This window comes from Asterias rubens, chromosome 18 (assembly GCF_902459465.1).
Source record: "Asterias rubens chromosome 18, eAstRub1.3, whole genome shotgun sequence".
Classification (NCBI taxonomy): domain Eukaryota; kingdom Metazoa; phylum Echinodermata; class Asteroidea; order Forcipulatida; family Asteriidae; genus Asterias; species Asterias rubens.
The window spans coordinates 10266012-10292571 of record NC_047079.1 but is presented as its reverse complement, the minus strand read 5'-3'; the positions used below and the strand labels follow the sequence as shown (position 1 = coordinate 10292571).

At 39.9% G+C, this 26560-nt stretch overlaps 2 protein-coding genes across 5 annotated transcripts in view; one reads left to right on the top strand and one right to left on the bottom strand.

Moving 5' to 3' along the window:
- Positions 1–4: 4 nt before the first annotated feature.
- LOC117302274 (kelch-like protein 13) lies at positions 5–3394 on the bottom strand. The gene is made up of 2 exons (XM_033786138.1): positions 3279–3394; positions 5–2455 (listed from the first exon to the last, which is right to left on the bottom strand). Exons 1-2 carry the CDS (start codon positions 3279–3281, stop codon positions 485–487), a joined length of 1974 nt encoding a protein of 657 aa, XP_033642029.1. The 5' UTR covers positions 3282–3394; the 3' UTR covers positions 5–484.
- A 3938-nt stretch (positions 3395–7332) lies between these two features.
- LOC117302294 (basement membrane-specific heparan sulfate proteoglycan core protein-like) overlaps positions 7333–26560 on the top strand; it is a 122191-nt gene continuing 102963 nt past the window's right edge. For all 4 annotated transcript variants that reach the window (XM_033786173.1, XM_033786172.1, XM_033786171.1 and 1 more), the window contains exon 1: positions 7333–7876. In XM_033786173.1, the coding sequence (XP_033642064.1) occupies positions 7757–7876 (120 nt within the window). In that variant the 5' untranslated portion in view covers positions 7333–7756. The remainder of the gene's footprint in view (positions 7877–26560) is intronic.

The window sequence follows — 26560 nt, the reverse complement described above, 5'->3', positions numbered from 1 at the left end:
TTCTCGAGTGATTTGCCTACTGATTTTTTTTTGTACAGAACTCAGGGGAAAAAAAACTTTGTTTTACTTGTTTTGCATCACGCAAATTTGGTTTACACTAGTAGCTTAGTTCACACATGTCCCACACTGTCTAAAATACTGCGGTTTTCTTTACACGAATCCGATACACAACACTACATTTATACAGATTAACTTTAGAAGGATGCTTTAATGTACATTCCTCTAACTTGATCCACAGTTTCAAAATTCTTAGAGCTGATTCACAAACACACTATCTGAGAGGTTTTTAACATGTATAATAAAAAACAAACCATGTTTTATAAAAAAATGTATACAATAGTTTCAAATAAAAAAAACAATATTAGTAAAAAAGACTTGTTATACTTCTGTTCGAATTGAGTCGTTAATGTCTACAGTTTAGTAAAAATGTTAGGAGCCTTATGTTATAATGTTTTTACATTTGATAAGAATCACACCTTAAAGTTCACGCCAAGAAACCATCACTACTTGATTCCGAGATTCCATCCGACAGTTGTCTCTGATTGGCTGATGGTCTTCCAGTATTGCCTTTGATTGGTTGAGACAGAGTGCACACGCTCAGACGCATCAAGGGCTCAGGGAGCTGTCCAATCCGGGTCCAGTGATCCTTTGTCGCGTCATAGCATTGGATGTCTCCATGTCGCAGAGCGTGATGCCCGTTATATCCACCAATGACATAAATACAATGACCAACCACAGCTGCCCCTGCTAGACAAACTGCCCTGGGCATTGGCTTTACATTCACCCATTGGTCAGTTTCAAAGTTGTAGCATTCGACAATTTCACAATCCACGCGTTTTCCTTTGGCATTTCTGGTGTTTCCACCCAGTACGTATAACTTATCGCCAACAGCACACATCGAATGCAAGGCGCGTTTTGTGTTCATTGGGCAACGGTAGCTCCAAATGTCCAAGGCGGGATCGTAACACTGTAGGGTGTTAGTAAAGTGTTTACCGATGACAACACCACCGGTGATGTAAAGCTTGCCATCTTGGACAGTGCTGGCATGCCCAAAAGTAGGTATACCCAGCGGTGAGGTGTACGCCCATTCGTTCAGACTGGGTTTGAAGCATTCCACACTTGCAAGAGACCCCTGGGCGTTTTTACCCCCGACCGCGTAAATCCGTTTCTCGATAGTGTCGAGAGTAAATAATGCGCGTCGTTTCAACATCGGATGCATCTGGCGCCAGGATTCGGTCTGTGGGTCAAAGCAGTGGACGGTACCAATACTGTCTGACGCACGTGAGTCGGATGAATACTGCCCTCCTGCGATGAATACCTGGCCATCCAATGGGGTGAGTGCAAGATCAAGACGGCGTATCGGCATGTCGTGGAAGGGCTCAACGCAGCCTGATAGTGGGTGGAGCTGATAAACGCGCTCAGACGGTAACCCTTGTTTATCCTCCCCACCAAACGCAAGAATCATCGGCTGAGTTGGATAAGTCCGGGTGACCCACGAATTTGAAATGTTATGCTCCGATTCTCCTTGAACTTTCACGGTAGATTTGTCATTCAAGTTGTCATTGTTACACGGTGACTCGATATTGTTCGTTGAATCAGAATTATGAGTGACGTCTCTCAGTACGATACGCATCGGTGTCTGTAGAACTTGACCTTTGACCTCTTGTGCATACTCCGTCCTCTGCGAATCATGATCCAGCCACTTTTGCGCTGCACTATGGAGAGCGATGCGACATTTCAATTTTAAGTTCTCACTGTTGACCAGCGCCAATAGATCCTCGACACGTAACTCCAGGAACCCGTTGCTGATCATCACTCGGGGAAAGTTCTCCATAATGAACACCTCCGCTGCTGATTTCAACTCGTCCAGTCCACCCTCCTTTGCTATCAGATAAACAGTGATACAGTTATCCATGTCCACATTTCCTCGAAGGAAATCCATACACGATCTAACCATACCGTCAATTTCCAATTCGCGACCGCTCTGGAAAACCTTTCTTAATAATCTCACTCCAACTTCTTCGGTGCAAACTGAACCAGTGTACATAAATCGGATAAGGATCTTCATAACATCTGCTTGGATCCCCTCTAAGGTGATCTCAGTGTGCTCGTCTTTCACGATGTTTAGTGAAGTTGGGGGTTGAGATTTGCTCTTTGCCAGTAGTTCCCAGAAGTATTTGCTAGATGCTGCCAAGACTGCTTGATGCACCTTGAAGCGACAATCGTCAACGACCAAAGTAGCATCGCAAAACAAGTCCTTAGTTTGTAGGCTTTCTAACCCTTGTAGAACTCGTGTGCTGTGGTTGATGTTTGACGTTATCTGGTTCACTGAGGCCTTGGTTGTTTTTCTGTGGTTTCTATTCTTAGTTATGAATGATTTGGGAAAGACCGGAGGTGGAACTTTGGGTCTGTTTGAGTTTTTGCTGCGTGGGGATAAGTTATTCATGCCGGGCTCCTGAAAAATAAAAAGGATTAAATAAAATTAATGTTGTATATTGTCTTTTTAAAACGAGTGTTTTAATTTCCAACAGAGTTTTTCATCAATAAATTTGTTTCTCAAGCTGACCAAAATTGTTTATTATTTAAACACTTTTTTAAAAATTGTTTGTTGGTTTTTTATCAACCTTTGGTGAAAAACTTTATGGAAAAATTGATGTAGTGTGATTAAACCAAGGAAAAGTTTCCGTATGGCGTCACCACTTTTTCATTCGATATGAAAATATATAGTGTCTAATTTACCTCAATGAGATCCCTTTTTGTAAAAATGAGTGAAAAAGTGGTGGCGCCATACGGAAAGTTATCCTTTCATTATCAATAAATCTTCCGCTGGTAGTACGAAATTAAGAAAATTAGGTTTTTTTTATAAGAATGGGCGGAGAATCCATTGTGAGAACAAAATGCAACAAATATTTCTTAATAAATTTCAATAAACGTTTATTCCATACTCTTGTTGAAAAAAAAACAATTGTAAGAATTAAACAGTACATAGAAATTTAACAAATCTAAAGTTTAGAAAATTACTTTGAATTGTCTAAATATGATACTTAAAACTGCCAACCAACTTAGCTCGTTGGGCTGTTATGACTCTCGACTCTCGATGTTTTAAAAAAAAAGAGCCACACTGCAGTTCAAGATACTTTAAATTTTAACTTTCAAAAAATAGTTTCGACCCTCGCACTTCGCAGAGTCTTCCTCGTCGGAGGCTTTCGTAAATGCATTCTTTATTTAAAGATAATGATATATTTTCTTTAAAAACCAGCATACATCCATACACTTACCATATTTAAATAACTTGTGTCCTTTTCCTATCACCTTTGTAGTAAATTCATGAAAAAAATGAGTTCAAAAAAGCTTCTGTCGAAATAACTTCCACCCAACGCATTCAGTATGTGTTGCCAGGCGCTTGTTTACAATTTAAATGCCCCACCACACTGCACCTTGTAAACAAGTTGATCGATATCTGATGCGTGATTGGTCAAACCGCTAAATGGCTCTCGCTCTGATTGGCCAGAATGAAGTAAACAACTTTCACCAGTTGGTGGCGCCCTTCGGTAGACGTGCGCTTGTCTTTATGTAGATGTACAGCAACTTGGACTCGATTTCAATCGCAGTAACTTTGAAAATAATTAGTAACTGACGCATGCTTTCGTCACCATTATTTTTGTCTAGATTTCGTTTAATTTTCATTTTGCTTCGACGTGGTTGATTTTTTTTATCAAAGAACTTGTTTCAGAAGGGAAACTTTATCTTGTTCTTGCCTCATGGTCTGCTAAGTTTCTTTGGATACTTTTCAAAGAAATACCTTCCCATCATTATTCTGGCTTTTAGTCATTTCCAAAAATGAGCATAAGAATTGACATTCAGCATACATGTATTTTCCTCAAGAAAAAATCAAAACAACAGTAGAAACAATAATTGCCGCTAACGTTGCAGTTGAAGTGTCATACCCCTGCGACCGAAACAGAAAACCAAAATCATGCTTTTAAAACAAACACTTTGATTTATCGACCACCAAGTGTCAGAACATTGAGTGGTAGTCAAAATTGGAACATTATTGAAATCCAATCCCCTGTAATCAATCGGTACTTGCAGGTGGCGTGGTCTGTGGTTTGGTATGTCCTTGCTCTCAGGTGGTCGATGAGTCACTGTGTGGTGATGACATAAGGTATTCCCCTTCTTACAAGATGGTACATAACTAATATGCAATTACAATGTCTTGTTCCTTTGTCCTCATATTCAACATGGATGGTGATACTCGTCATACAGAAAAGGTGCAGACTATCTCCCACTCCAAGCCTCGGTTTCGTTTCACTGATTTGAACGGGATCAGGGACTGACAAGGGTGATTGAATCATAAAAGTCTAGCGGTCCAATGACAGTTTGTTTTTCTGAAAGATAATTGAGTGGAAGTTGTAAACAAACCGCACGAAGCGAAACAAACATCATGCAAGTTTTGACGGATTAAGTGCAGCAGGGGTTTGCTGAGTCACCATTTGGGAATGGTTTACGGAAGTCTTTCATCATTCACACAAAATATTTTTTTTTTCAAGACAAGACCGCAATGCATGATATCATGTAGAAACAACGGCTGTGTTGTGTCTGAATGTGGTTTATTTTATCATGGAGGTAGGAAACCTCCATCGTTTTATTGACTGATTGACAACATCTTGTTTCTGTTTTGTTTGTCATTTTCTTTAAATGGTGGAATCACTGTTTGTTAGAAGTTTAGTGACTCCATCTAAGCCTATAATTATGACTGTTATGAAAAACCACAAAAGAATGGCAGATAAAATAAAACTAGAAGAGCAATGACCACAACGGACCCAAGGTTACGAGTGACAAACGGAAGCTGGACAAAACAGATAACTATGTATATTTGCAACAACTCGAAAACAATATTATTATTCTGAAAAAGATTTTGCAATTATGTCTTTAGGATAATTGTATGGACTACTCCGTTTTAAGGGGGGGGGGGGGGGGGTTGCATGACATCGATATTTAACTTTAAAATACAACAAAATACATCGAAAGTGAAACGTTCTTTTGTGGACGAAAGTATTTTAACCGATTTAATCCAACTCGAATTTTATTATTCAGTTGTTCTTATTAATCAGGGACGACAGGAAATAATGAAGAATCAAATAGTTTCTCCAATGACAGAAAAACATCGACTTTTTGCGACAGCTTTGTACAAAAATCCTTACATTACAACTTTTGCACTGGCTGTTGATGTAACTGAAACTTTTATCATCACACTTTTTATAACAAGAGAATGTTTTTTATTTTGAAATGTTGATAGGACGTCTCCAGTCAAATTTCTTTGTTCAGACCCAAAACTTGTTAAAATCTTACCCGTTGTCAGTTTCCCTTTATTATAAACAGATGATGATCTTGTTGAGCTTTTATTTGGTAATTATAAAAACGGTTTTTAGAAACAGGGACAGAAGGTTGAGAAGGGCAGACCTATTATGTTAGATAAATTAGACTTCATTATCGTAGAGAGTGGGTTTGGGACATTGTTAATTTTCACGGACATACTTATTCAAAAAAGCGATTCACTTAAACCAACATCCATTTCAAGCACCCCCCCTCCCGAAAAAGGGAACAATTATTTCAAATTTTTTTTGGCGTTACGGTAATGTGCTCACGAACCACAGCCAAGTTTTTCTCGACAATGGAAATGATAAATTTCCTTCCAAGTTTTTCCTAATAAGTCTTCCATCCGGCATGCTCGAACAAAGGATTGTAATTAGAAATAACTGGATGCTGCATTATCTTTTGTTTAATGCACACTGTCGATTTGTCTTTGTACTGATATTACTACAGCAATTTAACTGGGGTCCCTTGCCTAATTAGCATGGTTGTAAATTGTAGCAATGTTTGACAAGATTTTGCAAGAGAAATGGACATAGTAAAAAAAATTGTTATCATTTCACACGAGGTACATTTTGTGAAATTGTACAACCACGCTACAATTTAGCAAGGGGTCCTTGCTAAATTGCTCTCGTGTGAAAGGGGCTAAGCTCTGAAGTTGGAAGTTCGCAAGTCTCTCGTATCATGAGATTGAGAGGATACGCCCTTCATTCCAGACTGACTTTTCCTTACAGCCTCGGTTTGGTCACATTGGAAAGTTAATAATGGTGCCTTTAAAAAAAAAAGGGGGGGGGGTCTCAGCCGGTTCAATGTCCACAGTATTTCAGATGCTCTGGATTGGCTGAACTTTGAACTCTCCATTATAGGAAAAAACCTATCAAAATGTTGTTTTGGGTGTTACTTACCCTGTTTGCACACATACAAAAAAGAGGCGCACCACAAAAGTGCTGATGGTAGGGGCCTACCTCCCTGGGATACAACACTATGACAAGTTCTAACTAGGGTATTTATAATGCAAGGTAAACAACGGGTAAACATCAATTTACAGTGCTGCTATATAGCCTATAGGCCTACTTTCTTTGACTAGTAATCTCTTTATTCGACAACGGGCGCTTCTTCAGTGTCTCTTGTACTATTGTCCAAGTAAAGGGATTTAACACGGTCTAGCAACTTTGTCCTTTATTGCCCCGAACAATCTGGTCTGTTGGGTTTCCGTTATTCCATTCTGTTCGTCAAAATAAAAAAGGGTTTCTTAGTGTCTGGTTTTGTGGCTTAGCTTTCTCGCTTTATTACGCTAGTTCTTCTTCAGACCCTGTTATGTAAAACAGTTCCATCCCGATTTAAATAAGTAACATTTTTTTACAGTTATTTTATTATTCGAATTACTTGGGTATTATTGTTGGTTGATTTTTATTTGCAGCATGATCCAATAAAATGTCACCGGATTAAAAAAAACGTTATTGTTATTAAACGGGGTTTTCAAGAACATGTTTTAGAAGTTCGGCCATGATAACCAATGAAAACTTACATGATAGGCCTAATAAAGTGCATCGGGGATAAAGAATGTTTGTTTGAAAACTTGTTTATAAGTAAAATAAAAATGATAATCGAACCATCGACTAACTACTGCTCCATTTTGTTTTTAGGGAAGATACAATTATTGAGCACATGCAAAACAGAAAAAATATCAAAGAGGTTGATAAAATGGTATGAACAGTTGTATGATGTGATGTAAATATAGTTTTATTGCCATTTAAATTAATTTCAATGTATTCATTCTTCCATAAATACAATTTTATAGATAAATAGTTTTCTGAACTTAAGGACCCGCTTCACAGAAACAAATTAACCACCCCTGTTGTACTTTAATGGAACAATCCAACCAGTGCATTACTATACAATAGGCAAGGGAATTCTGTGTGTTACGTGTGTGTACTCTGCTTTTGCGAGCGAGAGAGGCCCGGCGAATTGGGTGCTGGCATTTCTGTAGGTCCATGATTTACCTGAATTTGCCCGAAATCTCAGCAAACTTTCAGCGATCGAGGTGGATCATTTGGTAACCAAGGACTTCCTCTACATTCCGGTGTCTACAGGAACAATCTACTTGAGCTAAACTCTAGTTTCCCATTAGGAAAGTTTGGTGAAGTTCCACACTTATTACTTCCAACCGGCTCATCACGCATGGTCGACGTTTAGTGCACACAACACATTGCAATGCCCATGTGTGTGTAGAAACTTTGCCTTCAAACTTGGATTAAAACACATTTTTCTACTCTTCCTTTGACCGATCAACACATCTCAAGTTGGTATTTTATTCCTCTGGTGTACCTAGGAAGCTGTCTAGTAAATTTCAGACTTTTGGGGGCAAGTTACGAGACCTGAAATGCCGTCAACGGGGAGGCTTAAGTTACCGGCACTGCCGTGGCTGATGGGTGCCGTCTGTGTGGTCTTTGCCCTGGCTGTGTTGGTGAGCGACGCCGCTGCTGACTTTGACACGGAGTTGGTGAGTGATAACGTGAAATCTGACCCGTTTTATTGCATTTGCAAAGAAATATTATTTTGTGGAGTGCTTCATTGAAAAACTTGACCTGTGGTTTGTGTTGGTTTCTAAAATAAACAAACTCGGGGTGTAAATTTTGTTGGTAGACTAAGCAGTTTTAGATCGAATGATGGTGGTGTGTGTGAATAGATGGGAGTCAAAATTGCACAGTACCATGCAGTACAAAGGTTTATGGAACAAACATCAATTCAAATTTATGGTACATCTTGTGTTACTAAACTATACCTAGGGCCAAGCCGACCTACTAACCTCCACCCACACCCCAATTTTGTCTGTTGCGTTAGTAACTTCTACTACTACAGTCTACAGTGAGATACTGATAAATATTTGTTTTGAAAAGTTTCAACACAGATTCTGTTTAGCCGTTTGGTGTTAAAAAGTTGAATGGTTCGCATAAATGCCATTCTTTGGCATCTTTGTAAACATGGCCTTGGAATAGATTTGATAAATATTGTTTACCTACCCGGTGATTGAACAAATAATTTTTTCATGGTAGAATTGTCAGATCAAACTCCCCCAATGTTGCATTGTGACTGTCGTACCCCTGTTGTATTTTGTCTTGCAAATTGCTTGTCCCGCTGGATGTACTTTGTGATGGGTTGCTCTCACAAATTGTTGTACAATTTTTTTTTACAAATATTAAAATATGTCAACACTCAGTTAATAATTCTTGTTCATCATGTTTTTATTTGAATGTGGTTTTAATTTAATCTCTGAAAATTCAGTCTGGCCTTGAAATAATCTGTGACACCCAAGGTGCCCTGTGCTTTTGCTGTGACCTGTGCATATTTGCAAAGTCCCAATACACATTCAAATTGTCCTCATTGAAGTGCCCTTTTACAGGAGGAAAATTTCTGTGCCCCTTCAAGAACAAAATTCAAGGCCAGGGGCCAATTTCATAGAGCTGCTTAAGCTTTTAAAAGCATGCAAATAGTTCGCTTGTTTTACACGTGTTACTGGCCAAAGTTTCATGCCATATACATTGCTTGTTACTGGTATTTAGCTGTTATTACTAAGCATAACAATTGAGTGGAGTCTTGGCCGGTAATCTAATTTTACTAAGCAAGGATTTGTTTGCTTAAGCAAAATTTTGTGCTTAAGCAGCTCTATGAAATTGGGCCCTGTTCATTTGATATCCAGGGGCAAGGCAACGAGGCAAATTGTGGTAATCGCCTCCTACAAGTACAGTAAACTTGTCCATATCTGATTCTTCCCATGGACCTTTGGACTTGATAGACTCTTCCAGAGTGTACACTGAGTCAGTTTGTATAATTAATATAATGACTTATTAGCCGTGTTTCCATTGGACTGCCACGGGGAAAGAGGTGACTGACTTTGGTGTAATTTCTGTCTGCCATGCGTTCCCACCTTGTACTTATGTTCTGCGACGTTTCCTTAGCGTTTTAAAGCGTGGTCGCGCTAGGTTTAAAACGCAGAGCTGCTCCCATTGTACTTTTAGCGCCCCTGTTCAGTTACCGTTGCTGTGCAGAAGTCGGCCTGGTCTATGGTCCTAGCTTTATGGTCTATGGTCTCAACTCAAACAATGATTTTGCAGACCAGAAGTGGGCAGCAGGCTCCCTACAGAACATGTATGCCACCTGTTTCAACTTCCACAGTTTAATCCCTGGGGAAACTGTCTTGGAGCTAATTGATAGGTGGAAATGGACACCAGATGCTGTGGTACATCATTGGTTCTAATGCACAGCCATGCTGTAGGTGTAGCGTAGCAGGGCCCAGTTTCATAGAGCTGCTAGGCACAACAATTTGCTTAGCATGAAATTTCTTCCTTGATAAAAACAGGATTACCAACCAAATTTCCATTTGATTTTGGGGATATAAGAAAACAACAGCTGAATACAAGTAGTAGGCAACATGCAACAAATGGGATTTGTTGGTAATCCTGTTTTTATCAAGCAAGGAAGAAATTTCATGCTAAGCAAGTCTGTGTGCTTAGCAGCTCTATGCAATTGGGCCCAGGTCTGCAAGGTTGGACCATGGTTGGACATCAATGGGTGACCAGGGATGGCACACGTAGGCATGGAGGTACATCGTGACATGTCTTGTTCACCCTGCCCATTCAAACTTAATTCAAACGTTAGGCCCCCAGATCTGGAGGCCGCCCCACCTCTTTATACTTTCCAGTTCACCACCCTGCTCAGTTCTTGCCAATATCACCCGGGACTCTTCATACCTTGTGTCATTTAAGAGCTCTTTTCTTGACCGCGATTTAAAGAGCTCACAATTTCTGTAGATGGAATTGTCATGAGTTTGTGTGGGCACTACATTCTTGACGGTTTGCAGGCTGAATATTTTATAAGAAAAATAATAAATGTGTAGGCACATTTACCAGCCTTTAACAACATCAGAGCGCTTTGTAGTACACCTAGAACTAGCACAAGCTCAAGCTCAACAGAAAAAGAAAAGAGGAAGGTTTGATATTTTTTTTTTTTTTTTTTAAATGTCTGAATTGAATGAGAGACTCTGATATGAACAGGGAGTTTGTTCCATTGCCTAGTGCTGGCTAAACCCTTGTTGCCTTTAATTACTACAAGAACTTATGTTGCCTGCACTAACGAGACCCGCCCCTAGAACTTCATATAGAAGGTGCCATTGTCTTTGTCTTGGCACCCATAACCCTCTAAAAATGCCCACTGTCACACGTGGTCGACCCAGAACAAACATTTCTAAAATCAAAACTCACAAGGGATTTTCATTTTAATCCATCCCTAGTTGACAGTTTTTCCCCCTCAATTCATCAACCCATATTTGGAGGTTTTAACAATGCTGGTTTTGTGAAGAATCAGCTTCGAAATTCCTGCTTTGAAACTAACTGTGGCCCCTGATGAAAGTCCGGAATAATAATAGCCTCGGCAGGATGGAGGTTAACGGTCAATTAACCTTTTCGTTGAGCTGGATTCGTTTCATCAGTCAGTAGTAATAGTAGTCAAGCCAGAGCAGGAACTATGGCTTACCCATTTCTGCCATCGTACACAATAGGTGCACCCCCTAAATTTGTCTTTTCTAGCCAGTTTGCTTTTGAGCAAGGCCCATCCAAAATGAAAACACCACTGAAAGATGAAACAGGCCAGACTCCATCTTGGAAAAATTACCATACACATAGCAAACTAGGGTCATTTAGAGTGCCATGTGTTCAGACTAAAAGTCAATGGGCTCAATATTGGACCATTTTTCAACAATGTATTAAAGAGCCATCCTTTAAATCTTTGTTTTGAAGAATAAGTTGTGGGGTTAAACATTTTATTAATAATTAGGCTAACGAGTTTCTCTCTATTTAGTGTGGTCATGTACCAAACTAACAATCCACACTAGGCCACATCAAAAAAACAAATTGTTGATCGTCCTTTTTTTTTGCGGATGGGGGAGGGAGGTTTTTTTTTGTTATATATTTTTTTATATAAAGTTTTGTTGACATGCCAAATATGAAATCAAGAATAAAGAAATCATCACAATCACTATAAAACAAAGGGTTTGTGTGTTTTTGATGTTTCAATAGTTTTGTCAAACAAATTTAACTCCTAGATGACATTTTCTGTAAACTTTTTCAAACAACTAAGCACAGTGGAGCCCAAGTAAATATTTGAAGAATTGTTGTTGCTTTGCCAACATCAACATGAATAAAAACCTTCTTTAAACATCTTTTCAAACCTCTATATTTTGAAAAAAAATATCAGCTGAAAAATCTGGGCAGTAAAAGTTTAAAGAGATATCCAGACATGAAAAAAGTTGTTTTTTATGATTAAAAAAAATAAAAATAAATAAAATGGTTTTGAACGGTCGGCCGGGAACGATCAACAATTTTTTTATTTATGTGGCCCCAATGGGTCTTTTAAATCCAAAACACTGTTGCCCTCAATTTATTTTTTCATTTACTAGCCAGCAGAAGCAGATAGATTGGTGCTGACGTGTTGAAAAGGGTCTGACAAAAAGAAAGTCAAAAATTTTAATCTGTATGAACATTTCATATGTACCATAGTTGTCAAAATATTATCAGTTGATGACAAATGAAATTTTGTGTTTAGCCCAAAATTTGAACTGCCTAAACCAACTATTACATTTAAAGCGATGTAACCTATGAACCATATTCAATTGTGACATTTTAAAAATGTGTTCCATTTCCTGAAACTCGAGCCTTGGGTAATCTTAGGAAAGTCATTGTCAACATTTCTTTGTGCATGGTAGTAGCTTTTCATGCTTTTTCACAGGGGGCACTTGAGTAAACAAACACATCAATCAATGTGAATAAATCAATGCCACAAAAGATTCACAGTTATCCAGGAGACTGGGCCACAATACAATAAAAACTTATGATGACAATATTGACAATAAAACTGATGTACATTATACCTCTCACTAGTGGTTCCCCCTGAAGTTCTTTGCTGCCCACACCTTGTAACAGTTGCCGCTCTGTATCTTGCCAATGTATTTAGGGATTTATTTAGTTTGGGGATTAGTGGCCTTTCCTGGGATAAACTTGTGGGGATAATCCAGTGGGGTGATAGGTTTGTTGTTTTTAAGTCTTTAATTATTTTTATTTGATCAGGAAGGGGTAGAGGTTAAAATGAGTTGGTAGGAAACAACCTCTGTATTTCAAACAGGTACATGTAGTTAGTCTACTGACGATGACTAGAGCAAGCTAGTCCAAACGTTGAGACCAATTTAAGAACGGACTCCGCGGTAGTACAGTTAATCACGATCCTATAAGCTGAAGTAGTAGTCCCAGCCTATTTTTCGCCCCGGTAATAGTTAAAAAGCAGGACAGTTCTTTTCAGAACTGAGAAGTCTCCCGAATCCCCGAACATCTATTCTGCGGTAGAAGACTAAAGCAAGACCGTTCTCTAAGAACAAACTCTACCTGACAAGTAGATACACACATGGTGTTACCGCAAACCAAATATATTGATACCTCACCATGCAATGCCTCAAACCCTATACATGTAGCTAGGGCCTACATGCTGAGCACTCACCCTTAAATGTGATCTGCTTGCCAAATGCCAGTTAAAACACCCGAGGATCAGTCAGAATTCTCTCCAAGTGGTCCTGATGGCTTGTTCAGTGTTAATTTTGGTTCAACCCTTGCACCGATGTGTGTTAGGACTGTATACTCAGCATTTTCCAGAGTTCTATGACAAAAATCATAGGCTTATTACTCGGGTGGGATTCAAACCCACGACCCTTGCAATTCTAGAGCAATGTCTTCCAAATTAGACCACCGAGATTCAAATCAGTTCAAATCCTATATTTTAGCAGCGAGTACTGCAACGATTTAATAGTCAATTTGCATCAGGGATAAAGATAGTTTGGAGCGTTGAATAGAATTTCTATTTCATTTGAAAAGATTAACTAGTGGAAAATCCAACAGACTAGCAAAATGACTTGGCTAACTGGTCCTGCTAGCCAGTCTAAAAAACAGTGAGGGCCAACCCTGCATATCTCCACCACAAATGCCACCCGTGGAAGTAAATAATCTGCAATGGTCAACAAGCTTTTGTAAACATGTAGGGGCCTACACTATTTTTGACCATACCTCCAGTCACAAATAGTAGATCGGTAACATTCCCAGAAATCACAAGTTGTTGCACTGACCCTAATTGTGAACTCCCTTTGTTCTTCTGACGATAAGAACTATAATATACTGTACTCATGACATGTGTAGGAAGTTTTCCAGACAGATTACTAAGGGGACGTATTCATCGCCACCAGTTGCCTGGATATATCCAAGCCTTTGGGTCAATTACTACAACAATGAAGGCCTGTATTTACACTCAGGGCTGTATGCTTTGTTTTTGAAAGGGCAAGGGCACCAAGGCAATTTCTCTTTGGCAAAGGGCACCATATGAGGAAATTGTAAATTTCTACTGGAGCATTTCAAGGGCACCAAGGCAATGACAAGGGGCAACGGAGGCAATCGCCTCCGTTGCCTCCGTGAAGTATCAGGCCTGTACACTGAGGCCACAGGGCATGCCACAGTGGCCTCTGTTGCCCCTGGTCTTGGCCTTGGTGCCCCTTCAAAGGTTTCCCGTAGACGGAAGGGATCATTCCGTGTCAAATCACATCCCAACAATGCAATTTTAAACCCTACCCTCTTCAAATTTGGTCCAAGGGGTGATTTTGGCTCAACAAGCTGAATTTTAAACTTTTGCTCCGTCCGATATTCTCACTATGGTGTGCGCCCTTTCTCGACGATATCAGTTACAATGAGCATGACTGCCAATATTCAAACATTCATAAATTTATTGAACCCCTGGGTCAAAATGGCAGTCACGCTCATTTTGAAATTGCAAGAAAAGACTTGGTATACAAACTTAGCGCCAATTTATTAAGGCAGAACAGTTGCTTCTCCTTCCTGAACTTTGGCACTGAGTAGTATGACATCATCTCTATTTATAGATTATAACACAGTCTTCTATGCAGAGGAATGTATCGTTTCCTTAAGGACTTCCACCCAAATATTTTCATGTCACATGAAATTGTATCTAACTGGAGGTCAGGGTTTCGGTCTCGGACTGTAAAAATGCTGTCACGGCAGAATCTGGTTTTCCAATATCCTCCAAGTCCTGTCTCACCCCACTTGAAACGTATTTAAAGGCACCTTGGACACCTTTGGTAATTGTCAAAGACCAGTATTCTCACTTGCTGTATCCCAACATGCATAAAATAAAAAATCTGTGAAAATGTTGACTCAATTGGTCGACGAAGTTGCAAGAGAATAGTGAAAGAAAAAAACACCCTTGTTGCCCAAATTTGTGTGCTTTTATTCAGATGCAATAATAAAAGGCTTCAGGCCTGAAATTGTAATTATTTGAGTAAGAAGTTACCTCTTTCTCAAAAATTACGTTACTTCAGAGACAACTGTTCTCACAATGTTTTATCATCCCTCCAATGCTCTTTACCAGGTAAGTTTGATGCTAACAACTATTTTGGGTAATTACCATTAGAGTCCAGTGCCTTTAAAGTCATTTGAGTTCCCCAAATAATTAGGTTCAGTAGTGGGGGGTAGTGCTCAACATTTCCTGTGAAAGAACAGCCATGTTTTTCCCCCCAACGATTCAGAAGAAATTACAACATTTTGGGGGATTATAGGATTCTGTTCATGGTGGCTAGTTCATGAAACGGTTTGACTGCCGAGTTGCAACCGCGGGATGTTATCCTAGGAAAATCTGTCCCTCGGAAATGTTGTCCCGGGAATTTAACATGGGCTGAAGGAGGTTGAATCAAAAGAGGGCGCTATCAAAAGAAGTTTGTACACAGTTCGCAGTATGGGGGGACGTTAGGGCACAGCATTTCTGGGGGACAGAATCTCCTGCCACACCGGTGTGGCGGTTTCAACTTTCCGCTGTGTTCAGTTTTCCCGAATGACCAAATACGGTAACATTATGTCATGCGACGCCTGCGCACAGCAAGCGAAAGTATTCCAGTAGTATACAGCTAGTTCGAGACCCTTTAAGTTTTAACAACATTCCTGATAATGAGTTGTTTTTGTGTTTAATAAGTCAAAAGTCATTTTATACACAAGTTTTCTCTCCCCGTAAAAAATAAAGTTAAACTCTTCCCTAAACAACTTTCCAGTTTCCAGCGTTTGCAACACGAGTAAAGTGAATAGGCCTTGGAAGTGAATAGAGTAAGCCTGCCTGTGTCAGAAAGTATGATGAATCAGTTGAGTTATCTCAAATTAGGGATTTACGTCGGATTTGTTAATGCACAGAATCCTTCTTTGTGGACGTCGGGACAAAGAAGTTGCCAACTTCATTTTAGCATCAAGGTTGAGAGGTGGAGAGTTTTATAATTGATTTCAGACGAGGGGGAGATTTCTTTGAACATCAATGTTGGGACTGAGTCCTGAGGTCTGAGGGTACGTTTTGACAAATCAGGTTTTTTCCTCTTTTTTTTCTGTTTTCCTTTATAGAAGGCCAGAAGATAATTAGGTCATCCGTGATTACTCACCTGTGGCATTGTGGGTAACGTCAATTATTGGATAGTTGCAAGGTCATTTTTAAAAACAAATTTTCAAGCAGGGTACAGAAATAAACCCTGTGTGTGTGTGTTTAGAAACACCATGCTTTGGGAATGCACTCTAAATATATTTATAAGCTGATTTGTTTTGCTTATTTAGAGCAAATTTGCACTACACTTCACCACGTAAAGGGACATTAATTCCCAAAATGGCGCAAACAGGATTAGTGCGTAGATGATGTTGAGTAAATTGTGTCAATATATCTTACTGTGAAGTTATTGACATTTAAAGTAAGAAATTCATTGCAAGCATAAGGACTCAATTTTGAGTTTGTATTATATCACCGTGAACGTGTTTGCTATGAGATCAGGGCTGTGAAGTGACCTATTCTACTGGCCGGTTTTACCAGGATTATACGTCCACACTGTACTTTTTAACTCTGCCTCAATAGTGGGTGTGTTCGATTAGCTTCCCCGGGTCGACCTGGTTTGCTCCTGGTACGTTCGAATAGCTCTGATTCCAGGGGCTCACCTGGGTCAGCCCCCAGTGCCCTGCTTGTGGAACGGGTCACTTGGGGCTGGCCCTAGAGGTGCATGACGTCACCACGAGAGGGGGAGTTATCGTTTGATTACATGTAGCTCCTGTCAGCGGCTCACCCGAGTGAGCACCGCGGGGTCGACCTAGGGAAGCTAATCTAACGCACCCAGTGTGATGGCCCGTTAAACAACCCAATGGGCTCAGTTAAGTTTCTGAGTGAAAATTTTTCTGGGCTGTTGAAAATTGAAGGCCATGTCCATATTGGCAGCTACAGCTTCGGCTATGGCTAGATTTCCGCCTCATCGTGCATTGAAGTATTGTTAGTCCTTAGCTACACCTTTAGCAACAGCCATAGCCAGAGCTACAGACACCAATATCAGATACGCCCTATCTTAGTGTACCTCCAACAAGCCGAATTTGAATAGCTTAGATTAGAAAGGTGATTGAGCTTTGGGGCACTTTCCTCAGTCAAAAGTGACTGTGAGACAACAAGTCAGTGACCCAAACTGTAAAACTCAATTATCCAGTAACATACATGTACTAACTGTACATTGGCCTGTAGCCATGGTGGTGGAGATAGGCCCGATAGTGATAGCAGCATCACAGCAGATATCATATTGTTTTCTAGTCCACTTTGAAGGCCAGTGATTATCAATGTACTATCTAGTATTAACAGTGACCTGGATTAGCTTTGCTGATAGATTAAATCATGTCAAGAGGAAAACAAACAAATACGGCTCCTTATTTACCTGAAAAGGTTGGTGGGTACAGCTTACTGGTGGAGTTTGCCCTTAACGTTCCCAGTGACTAGCTAACTGGTCCACTAGCCAACTGGACTTGTTAGCTTTTGATTGCACTGGTCCTGTGAGATTATTCACTACACTAGTCCATTTAATTCATATTAATTAGGAATGCTTTTTCGACGCTGAATTTAGGTAGTCAAATTTTGACTGGTCCTCTGGTGTTTTAACTGGTGTTTGGTCAGTGGACCAGTAAGGGAAAAGGCTGTATAAAATGAGACAGTCACGTTGTGTAGGAAGGCGACTCGAAAAGTGGGGCGGCCGCTTAGTTGCAAACCCTGTGAGCAGTGGTGCTCAGGTCTTGAATTATTTTCTGGTAAAGGTGCACTATTAGGAAAATGTAAGTTTGTGTTGCTGGAACCTGGAACTTTGCAGAGAGGGCACCTTAACAAAAGCACAGGGCACCGCGACATTTTTTCATCCTAGTTTCATCCTAGTTTTGGCATTGTTTTGAGAGAATGTTTTAAAAGTTAAATGCCAGTTTGTCAGAAACCATTCTTAGTTATTGATTTATCTACGTCTCACTGAACTTGTTTGTTGTTGATGAATTTGAATTTTGACGTCAGCAACAACTTGTTTCTTGGTTCAGGTCACCAGAACATGTCCCAGCTGTTTCCAACGTGGATTCTTTAAACAGCTACCTGAGCGGAATGTTTTCAACAGAAATGGTATTTGTACTTGTTTATAATGCACTTGTTCACCATTTTAATGTAATTTTGATATGTGTACACTTCTGAACTTTTCATAATTATCGAGTAAAAAATCAGGCCCCTACCTAAAGGTTTTTTGAAAAACTAAAAACACTTCTGCCGTTGAGAGCGGGCGTCAAAGGACAATGCCGCTGACGTCATTTGTGGGAGTTTGCTTTGTTATACATCCACGCTGCATCAAAGCGGCTTTATCTACTAATGACGTTTTGAGAGTGATCACGTAACGGGGCTTTTCGCAAATCTCGCAGAAAAGCTCTGGACAAGGGCATACAAAATGATTGTTTTTTTACACAATTGAAACCTATTTATAATCATATGACTCGATTTCCTTATTCATCGAAAAACATTTTAAGTGGAATTCAGCAAAGTTCACGACTTGACATTTTCGTTCAAGCAGGTCTTCAACATATGTACCACAAGATCACGGTGTGTGTGACCGAGTTGCTTCGAAGCAGAAGTTGCTTTAAAAGGTTCTTCTTAGCAGATATAAGCAGGATCCCAGTGTCTATGGTACAGTTTGTGACACTGGTGTTTTGGCTTAGCAGACAAATATTGCTTAACAACAGATGACACACATACTGTAATTGGTATGTTGGCTGGTATCCTTATTCTGGTTTTCAAGCATGTTTGTTGTGATAAGCAAGTTTTTTGTGAGCATCGTAATGAAAATGGTTGGTTTATAGTTTTTAGAATTCTATCTGTGCATTTCAAACTCTCTGGAGCACAATTTCATCCTAATTTTTCTTTAGACTTTGACCCATTAAACACAGTTACCTCACTTTATACTCATGGCTACACAGTCTACATGTAGCACTTGATGAAAGAAAATACAAAATACAAACAGTCCAACCTCACACAAATAGAAACTGACATACATTGCTTTTTATGGTGTTTTATCTGCAGTTATTCTTCGGCAAGGATTTGTTCTACTTGTTGTACACACCACATTTACTTCTCTTGCCTCGACAAAAATAATCTTTTGTGATGGTTTCGGTGTGAAAAGGTCATAGTCTGTTGTCCCCACAAGTTTTGATGGAAAGTCTTCTGACATGTTTGGTCACGGTCCTCCGGTTATATTCAAGAACTATACAGAAGTCCCACCGGAAAGGAATTCAACTAGAAAGCTATTTTGGTGGAAAATGTCACTTTGGACTGAACACTTTAAAGGCAGTGGACACTATTGGTAATTACTCAAAATAATTATTGGCATAAAACCTTTCTTGGTGACGAGTAATAGGGAGAGGTTGATGGTATAAAACATTGTGAGAAACGGCTCCCTCTGAAGTGCCATAGTTTTCGAGAAAGAATTAATTTTCCACGAATTTGATTTTGAGACCTCAGATTTAGAACTTGAGGTCTCGAAATCAACCATCTAAACGCACACAATTTCGTGTGTCAAGGGTTATTTTTTCTTTCATTATTATCTCGTAACTTTGATGACCGAATGAGCTCAAGTTTTCACAGGTTTGTTATTTTATGCATATGTTGAGATACACCAACTGTGGAGGCTAGTCTTTGACAATTACCAACAGTGTCCGCTGCCTTTAATTGCTTAGCCAAACTTTATGGAGAGCCAAGGAGGTATTTGGTTGCCTGCTTGTATATTTAGCAATATTTAATTCGCAACAGCTAGTTCTGTTGTCTCAATTAATAGTTTTTTATATTTTTGGGTCAGGAGCCATTTTATTGCTTAAATTACCTATTGGTCCGGGAACACGATGAGTCATATAAAAGGTGCTTGAAGTGCATAATGTCTTGAGAAATAGAAAAGTGTTTTTCCAGTGGACTGTCACTTTCTACACTAAACATTAGGAGTACACCCTAATGCTACAATGTATCTAGCCTGGGGCTGTCAGAAAATTGTCGGGATCACCCAGGTGTTGATGACATTCAGCAGGCATTGACCCAGCGTGTCAATCACAAACCACCTGATCAAACTTAATCATACTAGTGAATAAACACAATGTGTGTCTAGCTTCCGAAAGGTATTAAAGATTTGTGCTACAAGACCTTAAAGGGACAGTCGGGTGTCTACGGGTTTTGGACGTTAACGATAAATCAAGATGGTCCAGATTTCATGGTACAATCTAGAGCATTCTAAATGGTTGCATCATGATGATTTTGTGAAGTTGATCTGATTTTGTGAGGTAACAAAATATGCAGACAAATAATTTGTTGTGAATTGACCGTCGTTCGCGCTTATTGGCTTGCAATTATCGGCTTCCCGATATGCCAACTTGTGCATGGGGCCAACCCTGCGGAAAAGGAGCACCTTCGATTTTTGTAACTGTTATATTTTGTATGAAAAGTACAATATTGCACTTACTAATATTTCCAAACTGTTGACCTTCCCTTTAATATCTGCCCCCCCTCAAAACATAACAATGGTCTAATAAGAAGTTGCTGTCGAGTAAACAATGAGGTCTGGATCATAATCCCTTCTCTATGGACAAACCATAGTCTAGAGCAAGGACCAGACTAAGAGACTCTTGTCCTCTCCAGACCTGAGTGGCATCTTTTCAATATCTTGACAACAGAGTTATGCTGTGAGAGATTTGCGACTTTGTCTTGTGCGGGCTAATCCTCTGGGATTTGGAGGATTATGTGATTATTGTGGATGATCTGAAGAAACTAAAGAGGATTATTTTGTTATTATGGGAGCGGAATTATGGCCACTGTGATAATTTCTGCCATTCACAAATTCCGTCGTGCAGGATTTTTTAGGATGGGTCTAGATAAGTCACAAGATATTAACAGAGATGCTGACACTCTCTGATTCTGCTTTTAAAGTTCCCTGAGAATTAAAGATAATGATAGTAGAAAGCGTACCTTAAAATATTACCTGCTGAGGTGCTGTAGTTTTGGAGAAATGAGCAAAACAATGTGCCGAAAAAATATGTTTTACATGCTAAAATAATTTTCGTCTCGGGAGACAAATCATTTTTGTGACTTGTTTTACTAATCTCTCAAAAACTACAGCACCTCAGCAAATAATATTTACAGGGAAGCGTTCTACCATCATTATCTTCAAACTGTTTGAGCTTAAAGTAATTCTGTAGACATTGTGTTTTGTGTCCTACAAAAATACCCAGACTGTTTAACTTGAGTCTCATAATTTGTTTATAGACACTCATAGAATCTCATAAAAAGATTTTGATGACTTGAGGCTTTCTTTCACCCATCTACATAACTGTAACCCACAGCAGGTCAAGCAGTTTATTGCTAATTTAGAGCATGTCGTCATGCTGGAAGAATGTGAGTGGGTTTAGTCTGGTATCGCTCTGCAGGGAAGGTATGAGTAGTGGGCTAGACCACAGACCCTCTGCACAGGGTTAGTTTCCAGACCCCTCAACACTTTTATCCTACTTGCAGCACTGTTTGTGTGCACCCCATAGCACAGTTGGAGTTTTGTAGGTTAGGGTTAAAGGTAGTGTTAGAGTTTGGTAACGTCTATTAAAAGACAATGTCAGGCCTGTATGCTTCGTATTGAAAGGGCGAGGGCACCAAGGCATTTTCTCCTTAGTAAAGGGCACCCTATGAGGACATTGTAAATTTCTACTGCCAGGGCATTTCAAGGGCACCAAGGCAATAACCAGGGAGCACAGAGGCAATTGCCTTTGTTGCCTCCGTGAAGTATCTGACCTGTACCTTTAAGTTTGAACACCTCAGACAAAGCCTTAAGGTCGGTTAATAGTCGGTCGCGCGATAGAAATCTTGCACGTGATCCTAAGATTGAGGTCTAAAAACTGTGTCTTTTTATGATCGCGCGTCAAGATTTCCATCGCGCGACCGACTATAACTCGGCCTTGATTCTCTGTAAATTTTGACACTAAATTGGTACACATTATGGAGTCCTCAAGGCAGTTAACACGAATGGATGAAAATGTCAAATCGCAGCGTGCAGTGACACATAGTACAAAATGTTAGCCCTTAAGATACACACAGCACATGAGATCACCCTGAGGAAAAAAAAAACAGTACATTTCATATTTTTTTCCCAGACATATGAACAAATATTTCTAAATTCAATTTGTCTACTGAATTCAGAGTTCTGAAGGTCAGATTTTCTCTGCAATTGATATTAAATATTGGTATTTGTTACATATGTACCTGGGACAGTTTTTCCATTCTAGATAAAAAAAAAAAAAAACCCAAAGAGTAGTGACTCTGTCTTCAATTCAACCATCATTTAAAACCTTGCAGGGTCGTAGATGTTTAAGACCTTGTTGCCACTCTTTTATTCCATTTATTGATGAATTCTGAAGTAGTTCTGTAGTCTATGAACCTACCTGTAACAATAAACAAAATTCGGGGAAGTGTCAACTTTCATGACAGGGAGAGGAGAGCAGATAATCCAACCCGGGCACAATATTGCAGAGCTGCTTCAGCACAAAAAAGTAGCTAAGCACAACCAAATTATGCTTACCAGAATGAGGTTACCAGCCTAACAACCATGACACATGTACAAATTGTGACTATTATCGCGCTCATTTTTGCTTAGCCATTAGCAGGCACTTACTGACTAGCAGAAAATTGTCACAATATATTTTCTGCTTAATATAAGCAGTATTATGCAATTGGGCCCAGGTATTTTCTTTTTTAGAGCTGCCACCTTCTGGAGGTTCCACCACCACAGATCATGACACGGAATCAAAATTTAAAAACATAAAAGCAAAAATTCATGGAGGCTCCCATGGATGTACTTTCACTGAGAGAACAAAGTCTCTCCTTGCCGGGATTTTGTTTGGGGTGGGAGGGTTTGAGCTTGGACCCTCTGTGGGAGTTTGAGGACCTGACCCTAAGGCAGCTGTAAGATGTAACGTTTTCTCGCTCCGTTGTTGTAATGAATGAACACCACGGCCATCACCTGTGTAACCTTCTCCGAAGCTACAGGACTCTCGGTGACAGCAGTGGGTCACATATGGTATCACAATTCCTCACACAATCATAGCTTCCCAATCAAAGAATTATTGAGCTCGTGCTGCGCATTTACTGAATTGCAATCAAGGGTGAAATAGATTGTGGAGACTGTTAAAGGGACTTTAAAACTCGTGAGTCACAACCAAGTCTTGGATTGAGTCTTTTAAAAGCAGTGGGTCACATGGTATCATATCCACTCTTACATTGATAAAAGAATTATTGAACTCATGGTGCGCAGTTACAGAATTGCAATCAAGGGTGAAATTTAACTATATGTAGAGTTTAGATGTACTCTTGAGTTATGAGTCACAATCGAGTTTTGGATTGAGACTTTTTAAAGCATTTGGTCACATGGTATCATCATCCACCAATCAAAACTTCCCAATAAAAGAATCATGAACTTGTGCTGCGCAATGGCAGTATTTCAATCAAGGGTGCAATATATGCTAGACTTTAAACCATTGTTTCACATTAGAATGAAATTTTTGTTATGAACCTCTGCACGGTGTTATATTTCAGAAATTTTCAGAACTTTTGAAGCAATTTTTGTTGTGAGAATATCATAATTTAAAAATAAAAACCTAACGAAATACAACAAACCTTCTAAAAAAACGCACAGGTTTTCTTGTTCTCTTTTGAGAAATTATTGAATGCCTTGCTGTAAGAGTCCGGACCCTGGCCGTAAGCCATGGCTGATAACTCTGCATTTGGTACTCTGGAATCGTGGACTTGCCTGCCTTTATGCAAAATTCAGTGAAAGACAATGGTGGCAGCCTATTGATCTCTCTCATAATCCTCGTCTGGACTCTGGGATTACAGAGTAACCTCCTGAAAAGGGGATATTTTGAGCTTGATTTCCAGTACCCTTGGTCCCACTTTGTATCGGGGGGGGGGGGGGGGGGGAATGAAGCATTGAACTCTTAAGTTACATTGGCAGGAATGCAATCAGAATCTCACTTAAAAATGAACAGTTGGTTCATCAAGTACAAGTGCCAATATTTTTTTTAAGTAAAAAAACATTCTTCCCCTTAATTTCCTTTAATGCATGACGTCAGAAATCTCCCGCTGATTTTGAAATACTAGTGGCCAGAAATATGTACAGTGAATTGTAGTTGTACTTGGTCTGGCACAGGGGTTCTACATGGGGTCACTGTGGGGCTAGGTATTTTCATTTACCCGGCCGCCAAGTACCCAGTCGATTTCAATTTAGAAGCAGATGTCTGGATGGAACTGAATGTGGTGTGGGGACTTTCCTGAGTGCAACTATATAATTTCTTAAGATAGCCCGTAGTATTTACTTTTTAAAATTGAATGAAAAGTTAATGAGTGACAATTGCCTGAGAAATGTACTCTGTTGTAAATCATCACCGGTCATACGAAGCGACATTCATGTACCTGTCAAAAATTACACAATGTTTTTAATGGGTCAGAGATGTGGTTGATACATGTACTGTACCCGCTGTCGCCTCACCAAACATAGGATTTTAATTTTATACTGTGACAGTTTTTTCTGCTGTTCTCTTATCACTGTATTCAGCTGAAAGTTTCATAGCTGACTTATCGCATCTGTCTTTTGTCATTAAATCGGCATTTTATTACATGTATGTTCACAAAAAACAAATTATAACTCTACTTTTAATATGTGTTTCTTGACATTTATAGTTTGAATAATTCATGTTCTGAATTTATGTAACATTTCTAATATTGCTAAGGAAGAGAAAATAAAAATGAAACACACATTTAATTAATTGGTCCGGTCTATAATGCCTTCCTTTAAGTGTGCTGAAACTGCTTTGCTTCATTAAACGGACCAAACAAAGAAAGTCGCTTGTCAGGAAGGAAAGTTCGAATCTGTGACATAATTTCATTTCCCGTGTAACGCTCAAATGGGGGAAGTTAGTTAATGGGAGTTAGCTTTGAAGCAATAAATACATTGTGACAAAGATGTAACTTGATTAAAGAAGACGTTACAAGCATCAGTTCTTAAGTAAAGGTTATCTTAGGGCAGGTTCACAGTGTTATTACTTTGTTGGTTGAAGGGCAGGGTTTTTCTAAGTGGGTTTTGCTTTAAAAATGAACATTTATTTATAAGGGATATTTCAATTTGTACTGGAACATTTCAAGAGGCATCAAGGCAATGACCTTGGTGCATTTGCCCCTGCCTCCTATAGGAAATACCATGCATGCATGGGTACAATCTACAAAGTGCCCCAACGGGACTCGAACCAAGATCCTAGAGGTTGACGGCACGGAAAGAAACCTCGATGCCAACCCGAGCACCGTCAACCAGAATCACTGGGGTTAACCACTACTTTTCAACGATTTAGTGTTCTTTTACGAGCACTATACAAATCCTAGCAGTCCTGATACTTCAAGGAGGCAACAAAGGTGATTGCCTCCATGCCCCCTGGTCAATGCCTTGAAGCCCTTGAAACGCTCCTGTAAAAATTTGTAACTTCCTCATAGGGTGCCCTTAACCAAGGAGAAAATGCCTTGGTGCCCTTGCCCTTTCAAAAACGAAGCATACAGGCCTGTCCTAGTGCACAGAACCTACATGTACATATGTAGCACGTAATGTGCCATCTAACGGACAAAACAATTATGGTAAAGTATCTTCCTCAAGGACACAAGTGCCAGGAGGACGGGGACTCGAACCCACACTGCTGCGCAGAACACTCATGGAGCTTGAGTCTATTGCTCTTAACCCCTCAACCGGGGCCCAATTTCATGGCTCGGCTTGCCGTAAGAAGAGGAGAAACGGCGCTTATGGAAGCAGGGAATTCTGTGCTTACAGCAATTGTATTACACAATTAAGCGGCGAAATTTGGCTTGTGCGCGTACGTACTCCACATTACTAGGCATTATACGCATACACAACCAGCGGAGAATGGTGATCGTAAGCGCAGAATTTGCCGGTAAGCAGAGCCATGCTATTGGGCCAGAACATGCCACAAAAGCCCTTTTCACACTTCTTTATTCCCTGGGGGCAACCCTGGGGAACAACGACCAGTCCTTTCCAATTGGATCACTTCACCCCTGATCTCCCCCCAGCAAATGGCGTACCCTGCGGATCACTCCATCCCTGTTCTGAAGTAGGGATAAGTCCTAAAGCCTCTGGGAACCCCACAGCATAGGGACCTAGGCGGGGACAGTGTGAAAGTGCGTGAACACAGTTTGGAGGTCTTTATTGTGTTTTATGTCTGGCTATCTGCAGTGATGTTGAGTCTGTATCAACTCACTGGAACAACAACACCCACTACTCTGATCTTTATTTAGATTTCACACACAATTGAGTTGTCAGACTTGGTTTGGAGACTAAGAGGTCACCAGGGGTCACTGGGCTAATGTAGGTAGGGATTTCACACTGTTTGGCCAATAATTGGCTTCATGGTTGTAACATATTGATGTTAGTTTGTTCCTTGAAGGGGGGGGGGTAGGTCTGTGAGGGGGTATGTTCGTGCAAGCATTAATGGCTGTGTGCCAAGGAACTAGCGAACTAAATGCAAAAATGTGTTTAACTCGCTGTTTTTCTTTTTTAGGGGGGGGGGAAATGTTTTGTCTATTACACTTACAGTATCAATCTTGTGACTGTAATAACACTTTCACACCCAATTAGACAAACTCAGACTTGTTTTGGAGACTATTAGGGCATGTCTGGGGTCACTGGACTAATGTGTCAAGTGGCGGA